The 12,036-nt window shown below is 44.4% G+C and overlaps 1 protein-coding gene across 1 annotated transcript in view; it reads right to left on the bottom strand.

Moving 5' to 3' along the window:
* LOC311049653 (protein kinase C-binding protein NELL1-like) overlaps positions 1-12,036 on the bottom strand; it is a 289,822-nt gene that overhangs the window by 201,845 nt on the left and 75,941 nt on the right. Inside the window, exon 5 of the mRNA XM_084063406.1 lies at positions 2,156-2,252. Coding sequence (XP_083919532.1) covers positions 2,156-2,252 — 97 coding nt within the window. The remainder of the gene's footprint in view (positions 1-2,155; positions 2,253-12,036) is intronic.

Here is a 12,036-nt window from a genome sequence, read left to right as displayed (position 1 = left end):
GATAGACTTCAAACTTGGTGAGTGTATCACGGACAGGGCTGGACTGGGACATAAATTCGGCCCTGACTTTTTGGCCCAGACCGGCCAACCACAAACGGGGCGAAGATACTCTACTGCCCCACTCCGTCAAGGCACATACAAGTTAACGCATATGCCCGTAATACCACCACTTTTACTGAAAAGCGTCCCTCCATGTTCTGGAGCCTTGAGTAAAATAAATGATAACTAGCCGGAAATTACCTTAATGATAATAAAACTGGGGCAATATATATATATACATATACATATACATATACATATACACATATATACATACATACATACATACATACATACATACATACATACATACATACATACATACATACATACATACATACATACATACATACATACATACATACATACATACATACATACATACATACATACATACATACATACATACATACATACATACATACATACATACATACATACATACATACATATATATATATATATATATATACATACATATATATATATACATATATATATATATGTTTTAATCTAAAAACATCTATCTACAAATGCACAGAATCTCTGCGTGTGTGTCTGTCCATGTCACGTGTCCACCGCATATTTCGTGAAACTCCAATTGACTTGACATGAGTAAAGAACATGTCGCCAAGGACATGAGGGAGTGTTGTGCCATGTGGGAAGTCGGTTGGATGGGCAGTTGCAGGGGTGTACCACCAAATTCTGGTCCCTGGGGACAAGGATTCACTGGAACCCCCCCTATGATTATTTTTCTTTAAAACAGAAAGAAGGGGAAAAAATAAAAGGGACACAGACAGACAGAGAAATGGGTACAATGGATACAACGGGTAGTGTAAACCCGTTGTATCCATATATAAGGGTGAAGGAGTCTCTTGAATGGAGTTGTTTTTTCATCTTGTCAGAGGGGAGGGGGGTGTTGGTAGCACTCAGAAACACTTCATTGCCAAGTATGAGGTATATGCGAGGAATTTGTTTTGCCGTTGGTGCGGAGTTACTCAACATGAGGCATTAAAAAACATAAAATCAGGTCTATTTGGTTCCATTTGTACACTGGATATACTAATGGATACATTAACACTGTGAATTTGACTGTGTATACCGTTTATGTATAAACCTGGATGTACAGCACAGTACATACATACCCATTTATAAAATGCATATGGGATGCTAGACTAGCCTACACAACTAAACTTAAAAATGACATAGGCCTATGCAAATGTTAGATGTCGTTTTGTGCGATGTAGGTCAAGGAAGTGAGCAGCATGGTAAAATGCTGTGAAAATGATACAGTAAATACAGAGAAAATTACATGAAAAAGAAAAAGGAAAAAAGAAATATAGAAGCATGTGAAATATGTAGAGGTGTTTGTTTCGTAATTATTTCATGTACAGTATGTTTCATACTGTGGGGCAAAAATGGCAGATTGAGGAAATGAGCAGCGATTAAAAATGTATGCGAGTTAAGGGAAGAAAAGTGTATACCATTATTTTGGAAGCTAGCTAGCTAGTTAGTTAGTTAGTTAGTTAGTAAGTAATCTCTCAAGAACAGATTCAGAGCTGCGCTGTCAGGAACCCAATCAAATGTAGTGGGCGGGATTTACATCTGTGCGCTCGCTTCCCACTGGAAACAAACCCAAACTCATTTAACAATAGCATCCTCGGAGCCGACAAAATCACGGAAAGTTAGTAACATTTTAACTTGTTCTTTCATCATAGAAACAAGTGGGCTTATAACCAAAACGATCCATGTTCTTTCCATGAGAAATACTGTTAGTGTTTCGTGGAGAACTATTGTTAGTGGGAATGAAAACATAGGCGCACCACCGGTAGTGGAGGGCTGAGGGCAGAGACCAAACGCCGGTGTCCAGTCATGGTCGGTCTCTTTAATCACTCCCGCCAGAGTCAAATGCAAAAGTGAAAAACGCTGGGGCCCTGTTTTTCCTTTTTATTTGACGATGGGTTCCCAGATTGGTTAGTTAGTTACGCTCAGGTTTTCTGGCCACTCTCTCCAGTCTGCAGGTCTGGGCATTATGCAAAACAACCTTTGATGTGGTCAAGTGGGTTGGAGTGTGTCTGAGAGACTGGCATAAAGAATGTGGAGTGGAGTGCCTTACCTTGAAGAGCCCATGCTTGTGGCCATGCTGACCCAGCCAGACCCCACTGCCGGGGGTAAGCTCCATCTGGGGGGGGTCAATCACACGCTCGTAAATCCTGCCAACAGCAATGAAATGAGAGAGAATGCAGAGTTAGAATCTCTCTCTCTCCCACACACACACAACGCACACATACAATCAATCAAGCGTCAATGTGTGTGCTAGTGCTATGGAAATGATATCCAAAGCGCCCTCCCGCTCATAAAACACACGCGTGTTATGCGTCCACACACGCATAAAACGTGTGTGGACACAGGCCCTAAATTAAAGTCCTTTATAAGTTTGCAGCGTCTGTATGTTCTGCCTTTGTCTCTGTGTGTGTGTGTGTGTGTGTGTGTGTGTGTGTGTGTGTGTGTGTGTGTGTGTGTGTGTGTGTGTGTGTGTAAGCAAGTGTAGGCAGCGGCCAGAGATCCCATAGCGCGCAGGGCAGTAACCATGATGAGAGATCCCATAGGTCGAAGTCCACAAACTCCAAATCTCCGGTGTTTACACAAAAACGCTAATTAACAGCTTAAATTTGAGGAAAGTTCGAAACGGGATTCCTCGTGTCTGCATGCTAAACCCACTGAGGAGAACCATGCGGAACAGAGAGACTGACTGACTGCCTGACTGACTGACTGCCTGACTGACTGACTGACTGACTGACTGACTGACTATACACACACACACACACACACACACACAAACACACACACACACACACACACACACACACACACACACACACACACACACACACACACACACACACACAGCTGAAAAGGAAATCTGTTGTAAAAATGAGTGTTCAGTATTGCGGTAGGTTTACTGTAAGTCTCTGTGGTAATTATTTGTGTAAACACAGGTCCTCTAAACAGAAAGACATTGACGTTCATCAAGTGGGTGACAGAAAGTGCCGGATGCAAAGAGAGCAAGAGAGGGTGTGTCTCTGACCATCAAGTCAGACTGAATGAATTTGTCCTCCAGTATCGGATTAATGTCTAGTCTGACAAATGGGACTGGACTGCTAAAGCCGAGGGACTACACTTCACATTTTCCAACTTCTCTTAAGAGTACCCATCAACAGGATTTAACAAGTTCACAGTGGTGTGCAACAGTATGAACTCTATGAACTTCCTGTTTGTAGTCTTTACCTTGCTTTCCGTTTGGATATTTACTGGAGCTGCTGTTGTTCATTCTCTGGAAAGCTTTAGTGATTTAAATTTGGTGTTGAACTGTTGACTGGGAGATTTGGAATATCCCACAGTGAAAAGAAACGTTAGGTTACTGACATAACCCCAGCTCTCTGCGCCCCTTGGCATTAACTGAAGCACTATCTTATAATAAATTAACGGAATCTCTGTGTACGTACGTCAGTAATTCACACATCGAGAACCGTTCGACTGACTTCGGCACTCTGTCAAATACTTCCGGGGCGCTGCTCAGCTGCGAACCGTGTCCATGTCGAATCCGCTCAAGATTGTTTGTTAAGTGTGTTATATGTTTGTCTGACTTTGTCATCGCATGTTAGGATGACTAAACGGGAACGAAAATGAACTGTCAGTGGTTTATACTGATTTTGGTGGGGATCGGTGCCCTTTGGGGAGCACAGTTCTCAGCTGCCACACAAACAACAACTAACCCGAACGCCGACTTCGGCAGGGGAATGAGCCTCTCCTATAGCCGGGAATTCCTGTTGGAGCTAGCAACCCAAGAGGACAGAAACCAACACCGTTTACCACCGGTGATTTTGGACAACATCCCACCCGAGCTGAGACGGCCAGCCAAGCGTAGGAAACGAGGAAAGAGAGGAGGTATTCGCAACCGACTTCGGCGAAGACACACAAGACCGCCGCTCCCTGCTATCATCCTCAGTAACCTGCGCTCCCTGAACAACAAGGTGGACGAGGTCCGAGCCTATGCGAGGTACTGCCACGAATTCCGTGAGGCATCTTTATTATGCTTCACGGAGAGCTGGCTCAAATCTGATGCGCCTGACTCCCTGTTTGAGATCAATGGATTTACTCTCGTGCGAGCTAACAGAGACTCTAACTCGGGAAAGTCCATAGGGGGAGGTGTCATCGCGTATGTAAATGACCTCTGGTGTCGACAGTTCACTGTAAGAGAAACGATCTGCAATAAGAATGTGGAGATCCTTTGTGTAAGTCTGAGACCCTTTTATTTACCTAGGGAGTTTGGAAGCATCCTGTTGTGCGTGGTGTATGTGCCGCCCAAGGCTAATGCTGCGCAAGCGGCCGCAACCATCGCGGACTGTGTCCATAACCAACAGCAGAGATATCCAGGTGCACCTACTATTGTTCTGGGGGATCTGAATCACTGTTACTTGGACAGCACTCTGCCTGGTTTTAACCAGTTTGTAAAAAGTCCCACCAGGAAAGACAAGATCCTTGACAAATGCTATGTGAACGTTAAAACGGCATATGAATCCAGAATTAGACCCCCCATAGCCAACTCTGACCACAACGTGGTGTACCTGATCCCTACCTATAAAACAAAACTCAAAGCTAGCAAGCCAGAGGAGAGGGAAATAAGGAAATGGTCACTTGAAAGCAGGGAGAGGCTGGGAGCCTGCTTTGACTGTACAGACTGGGACACATTCCACAGCAGCTCCGTAGATGAAACCACCACTGTAACCAGCGACTACATCAACTTCTGTGTGCAGATGGCTATTCCTACGAAGAAAATTAAGATCTATCCCAATAACAAACTGTATGTGACCAGAGACATTAAAATCGAGATTAACGACAGGAAAGCTGCGTTTAAGAACAAGGACTTGGCCAAACTTAAGAGTTTGGACAAGAACCTAAAGAAGAAAATTGGGGAGGCGAAACAGGCTCATAGGAGGCGTTTAGAGGATTCATTTCAAGCAAATAACCCTAAAAGACTCTGGGACACTATGAAAAGTATGACCGGTATGTCTCCTTCCAATAAGCCAATTGTGACGGATAACGAACTGGTGTTTGCAAATGATTTAAACAGCTTTTTCTCTCGCTTTGAGCCTGTAAACGATGGTCTAGATAAAGGTGTAGATTTAATTGATGCGTTGGTGCCCTCTAGTGGGGATAGAATCACTGTCAGTGAGGAGGAAACCAGGCGCATATTTCAGCGTTTAAACGCAAAAAAAGCCCCTGGTCCCGACCTAATAAGCCCCCTTATTCTGAAGGATTTTGCCACAGAATTGGCCCCTGTCTGGCAGCCCATTTTTCAGCACATTGTTGATAATCCACATACTATACCACAGGCTTGGTTGACCGCTCACATAAAACCACTGCCAAAAAAGCCAAACCCCAAAGAACACAATGATTATAGACCAATAGCACTCACATCTGTTATCATGAAAGCTCTGGAAAAAATTATGGTTCATCATCTCAACAATGCCATATTTAACTCACAGGACCCATTTCAATTCGCTTACAAGCAGGGTCGTAGTACAGAGGATGCAGTTGTCACATTGGTTCACGTCATCTCTAAACATCTTGACAAACCAAAATCCTATGCTAGAGGACTTTTCCTAGATTTTTCTTCTGCTTTCAACACAATACAGCCGGACTTGCTCCTCACTAAAATGGTTCAGTTACACATTAATCCTTTTGTTATTCAGTTTTATCTTAAGTTCCTCACTGACAGAATTCAGTATGTAAAGGTAAACAAGACACTCTCCTCTCCCATCAGGACCAGAGTTGGTGCACCCCAAGGTTGCATTAGCTCTCCTGTATTGTTTACTCTTTACACGGCAGACTGTAACACCTGCGAGTCAAATCAGTTTCTTCTGAAATATTCAGATGACTCTACGCTAATAGCTCTGATGACTGACAGTGATGACCCGAAACAGTACCAGGGCAGCGTTGACCGGCTTGTGGAGTGGTGTGACAAAAATAATCTGATTATCAACACTAAGAAAACTGAGGAAATTATATTTGGCCCTGCTCCCGGTGATAAGACACCACCGGTGACAATCCATGGTTCAGCTATTGAACAAGTCCCATCTTACAAATATCTGGGGGTGATGATAGATGCCACCTTATCATGGTCATCTCATATTGATTATATTTGTAAGAGGATACAGCAGCGTATGTACTCCCTACGCCGACTGAGATCGTTTGGTGCTAGTAGTCAGATCTTGTCTCTTTTCTATACGTCTGTTGTTCAAACTGTGATGTTGTACTGTAGCACGGCCTGGTTTAACAGCCTATCAATGGTATATAAGAACAAACTGTATAGCCAAATTAAGATCTGCGCTAAAATAGTTGGTAGGCCAGTCGAGGCTGTGTTGCGTTCCTTTAAAGAGGCCCAGATCAATAGTATGCTTAGACTGGCAAAGAGCATCTCCTCTGACCCCTTACATGTTTTAAATGATGAATATCAACTGTTGCCCTCCGGGAGGCGGTTTAGAGTCCCTAAATATGAGAAAAACAGGCTAAAGAACTCTTTTGTACATCAGTCTGTTCGGCTTTTAAACCAAAGTCGGTAAACCAAAAGGATTTGTTCTACTGTTCTTGTTTCTGTCTGCTTCTGTGATGTATGTCCTGTAATGTACTTTGTGTAATGTATTGTGTATGTCCTGCCTGTATCTTGAGCGGTGACGTCATGGTCACAAAGCAAATTTCGGTGAAAGCTGACAATAAAGTTGTATCGTATCGTATCGTATCGTAGGTGTCGCAGACCACCCGAGGGAGTGCAGTGCCTGGCGTCGAGTCGGTCGTACAGGCGGTTGTCCAGAACCGCCGATCTGACTGATACTCCCATTGTGCAAAAGGCTCTGGCAGTGGCCCAAACGAGCCAATTGCATGTATGGCAACCCCAGCCTAAGCTTGATTTGGGAAATTCCCCACATCTGTCGAATTCCCCACACCTGCCATTTGATTAGTTAGTAAGTCCACTTTTCACAGTCAGTTTGCACTCTTTAGACATTCTCCACAGACATTTGCCATAAGGACTTTTCCAGCTACAACGGGTACTCTGACAATGGGTATAACGGGTATTGCAGGGTGCGGCATGCATTCCCCATTTTCATCGTTCCCAACTTGCATCGTTCCCGAGTAGGCCGCTCTTATAATAAATGAACGGAATCTCTGTCTCTATGTCTGTAGTTCACGTATCTTGAGAACCGTCCGACTTCAAACTTGGCACATTTTCGCCTATAATGACATGCTGTTTTGCAAAAATCGGCCTCATGGTGGCGCTATGACAGGCTGATCTGAAAAATTCGGGGCAGAGGTTCTGAATTGACATCCAGGGAGTGTGTGTGCGCAGTTTTGCAGCGACCGGGCCAACAGTGCCGGAGATTAGCTGCTCACAGACAGACGAACACACGAACAGGGTGCAAAACATAGTCTCCAAAGAGAGAGAGAGAGAAACAATGCGAGAGAGGTGGATTAGGGGCATTCCTGTCATTGTGATTGTACTGTACTATGATTGAGTGGGTCTTGTGAGAGTTCCTGTTGGGTTTGATGTAAACACTCAAAGAGAGGAGAGACTGTAATGACCCAGAAATACACGGAATCACAAAACACTGGCATGTCCTACAGAGTGATCCACATACTGTATGTCCAGTATCTGCTCTGACCACCCTCTTTTCTGTTTCAGACACTGTTGTAGCCGTAGAGGGGGCGTTGATCGGAATGCACAAGACGGTCTCTCAGCAACTGTTCCCAATGCTTCAACTCCTCAAACGTCAAACACTTCACCCACCCCCGCACTGGCATAAAGTTTTAAATTAAATCCTTTATCAATTGCAATTCAACCCATGTGGTTTTTCTACTCAAATGCCCATGCGGTTTAGCATGTTGGCCAAACCAAACAACCTTTAAAAATAAGAATTGGTGAACATAAAACTGCAATACGCACTGGCAACCTTGAATATGCCATGGCTAGGCATTATATCCAGGCCAACCATGGCTCCCCTGCATCGTTTACGATTCTGGGGAATTGAAAAAATCAATTCCGGTTTGAATGGGTTTCTCCATTCGTGATGTAATGGAGAAAAAATCTCCATTACATCACGAGGTGGTGACACTAGCAAGAAAGTGCTATGCAGAGAGGCCTGTTGGATACACACTTGAAATGCCTTGGAGCCTACAGGCCTAAATGAGGAGCTTAGCTGATCATGTTTTCAATAAACCCTCTACAAGTGCCATTACAGACGATTCCTCAGGCTGCTACGCCACTGCTGCTTGCTTTGTCGTTCCCTCCCTGCAGGGGTTCTCTACTAAATGCTTCTAGTATTTGTGCCGTTTTCTCTCTGGCCACGTATGAACTTGGCCCTTTAAGCAGTCTATTCCCATATTATGTTTGGTCTTCTGCTTTATACATGCTCCTTTTAAATAAAAAAAAATATGTATTTGTGATTTTGACCTATATGGCTATTCACTTTTTGTATTGCTGATATTTGCTATTTATAGTTGACTTATTTAGCCTAACTATTGCGACACTCCACCTATGTCGCTATGCGACACTCCACCGCACGGATGTTGAAGTGAGAAGACGCAGCCTTGTTCATCTCCACAGAGGAGTTAGAAATCACAAACGCAGCATCATCAGGGAGTTTGGTGGCAGTGGACCGCAGGGGGTTGAACTCTATCAGTTTTGCGGTTCCCTTCTCTGCCAGAAATTAGATGGATTGGTCCACCCCCCCCCCCCCCTCTGTGCCGATATAGCGTTCACTTTTGGCACAAATTTCAGCCAGCTCAACTTTAGAGAGGAGCTTGTGATTTGCCTCCATTGTAGCAAGTCTTGTACAACAAACCAAGGCACTGGAGCTAGACAGGCCAGAACTGGGTGGCATGGTTCCATCAATCACACACACCGCATGCTGGCCACATCACTCAGCCTACAGTGTCTGCAGCGACTTTCACACCACAGAGAAAATAAAAAAACCAGTGAGGATTGTCTCGGTCTATATGGATGTCACCAGCAGACGACACGCTAAAATCCTTGTACAGTGGGTTTGTGTTGGCTAGCTCGATGCTCCCTGATTGGTTGACTGAGACAGCTGCGAGAATACTCTGCTCAATGGATACGGGATGGAACAGTAATGGATACGGGTGAAATAATGCCGGAAATAAATGAATGACATCTATATATAGGCCTATTATAGCTTTTAAAAAGCAAGAAATCTCGACGTGAGTGGATTTGTAGTACAGCATTTTAATATTTTTTTTCCATCAGGCACAAATTAGCCACCTACTTACTACACGTGCTTTTTCCGGCAAGGGGTCCCGTTCCCTCAGGTCCAGTGATGCCGGGCCTCCTCGAGGTCCCCAAGACCAGGCGCCGAACCTGGGGCGACAGGGCCTTCTCTGTGGCTGCCCCCTCCCTCTGGAATGCTCTCCCCAAATGCATCAGAGCACTCCCTCCCTATCTTCAAAACCGCCTTGAAACCCCACCTGTTCACAATTGCCTTTCCCAGGTGACTTTGTATCTACTCTTGTTTTTAGTGTTTTACTGCTTTATCTCCTATCGTACTTGCTTATCTTAGTTTGTTTTCCTAATAAAGCTGTTGTTGTTGTTACTTACCCTCTTCCCCCCCCCCCCCCCCCCCACACACACACATGTACAGTAAAGCGACTTTGGGTACTCAGAAAAGCGCTGTATAAATTCCAGGTATTATTATTATTAAAGGGGACAACGGGTAAAAGGGACTACTCGTTTCCTAATCTGAGTTCCCAGAAGTTTTCGCCGGCTCGGCGAGGAACTTCTGGGCCAGAGCCCTGGGATTTGTGGGCGGGATGTAATTTACGCTCTGAATCTGAGCGGACACGCCTCTTACCGGTCTGGAGCTGTGCAACTCGTCTAAAAGGTCCGACGAGAGGCAAACAGCAGTACACAACAATGGCGGTCGAAATTTCTCAAGGGGAAATTGCTTCCCGTCGAACCTATTTAGATGCAACACCCACTGCATGTGGATCCCTCCCCCTTTTCTTCATTGGCTGTTGATTTGAATCACAACGCAGTGGCCGCGCCCCCGCTGTCCAAACTCCGAGGCAATGCCTCCCAGACTACTCGTTTCCAAGAAGATCACCCCCCCCCACACACACACACATACACACAGTGATGGGGGATGGGAATTTACCATCTCCTGAGTTATTAATGCACCGTGACCTTGATGTCTACATACATCAGCCCTTTATACAATCTCATCTGTTCTCAGATTATTCATTCACTCTAAATATCTGTACAGGGCAGCGTCAGCTATTATGAACACAAAAAAAGCGACGAGGATTAAGTAAATGTTATCCTTGTGATGCGTTGTAAGACAGTTGCAATGCTGTCAATTTTGTGCAGTCGAAAATTATTCCTTGTCCTTCATCCAAGTTTGCACGAGGGTGCCAGACAAGCATAGCATCCAAGCTACAGTAAGCACTATTGACAACATGCCCTGCCGAACAGGTCAGCTAAACACACAAAGCCTGCTCTGAGCAATCACCTCCGTGGAACCGTATGATCATATGGGTCCACAGAGGTCTATTAAAACCCTCAACAGCATGGATGTCTGTCTCTCTGGCTCATCTTTGATTGGACTGTTGATCTTCTGAACAAATCCTTTTACCGTTCTCAGACACTACCATTCCCCAAACTCCACACACAACAAACGGAAAGTCCACATAAGTCAACATATTGTACTGTTTGTTTCTTCTATTTGTTACCCCTTCTGAACACTGATCCAATACATTTTAACCCATTAAGACCTGGAACTGTGTCATTTTTAGATTTGAGCTAAAAAGCATTATTTTACACTTTGGGCTATTAAAAATAGCAGATATACAAGCTCATAGCGCGGCACCGAGTGCCACGCTACGAGCTTGTAGATCTGCTATTTTTGAAAAATCGTGAAAATGTGTGCAAATCTTTAAATATATATATTTTTAAAGCGAACATTTTTAACTCAAATATTTGCTTCATGGGGGTCCCTGGAACAAAATATTTTGATGGGGGTCCGCGGCCAAAAACATATCATTTTGGGGGTCCTTGACATGAAAAAGATTGAGCACCACTGATATAGAAACGTACGTTTTTCAGAAAACTGTTGGGATTTAGGACACATGTAGAATCAGCTTCAGGTCTCAATGGCTTAATACCAACAGAAAAGAGCCAAAGAGTGTGCACAGCACAGTACTGCACATGTCTTGCTCTCTCTGGTGGGAATAGGATGTGGAGAGGATGCTGCTCTTTTCTCAAGCATGACAGTCAGTCCCCGCCCACGGCTCTCTAACACGTTATTGATATCTGGAGTTGGGCAGCAAGGCTGGATTAACCGCCCGTCTCCTGACACATGCACAAGCAGCCTTTTGGCATTATCAAGGCGCGTGTGTGTGTGTGTGTGTGTGTGTGTGTGTGTGTGTGTGTGTGTGCCCACAAAATCCGGAGAGTTAATTTGACTCTGAAAGTGTAAAGAGGGACCCATAGGCTAGAGCAGTGGTTCTCAAACTTTTTCATGTCAAGGACCCCCAAATTGACACTTATTAGCCCGCGGACCCCCTTTTGAAAAGATAAGCCAGGGACCCCAATAAGAGAAGGTTTATACTGCTTTCTAGCAGTGATTCTCAACCATTTTAATGTCAAGGACCCCCAGTTTGACATGTATTAGGCTACGGACCCCCATTTAATGGCATTTATACCTCTGGGACCCGAATTTATATTATAAAATCAATGTCAATTTAACTCTGAGAGTGTACAAATGGAACAAAATGGACCCGTTAGGGTCCATTTGGTTCCATTTGTACACTCTCAGAGTTACAGAACCATAAGGGTCCATTTGGTTCCTATCCATCATTTAGCTGGGAACCCCCTGGATCAAGTACCCCTGGGGGTCCCCGTACCCCACTTTGAGAACCAATGGGCTA

The sequence above is a fragment of the Gymnoscopelus microlampas genome (assembly GCF_963454915.1).
Source record: "Gymnoscopelus microlampas genome assembly, chromosome: 1".
NCBI lineage: Eukaryota > Metazoa > Chordata > Actinopteri > Myctophiformes > Myctophidae > Gymnoscopelus > Gymnoscopelus microlampas.
Note: the sequence above shows the minus strand (reverse complement) of the source record. Positions and strands in the feature narration are given on the sequence as shown.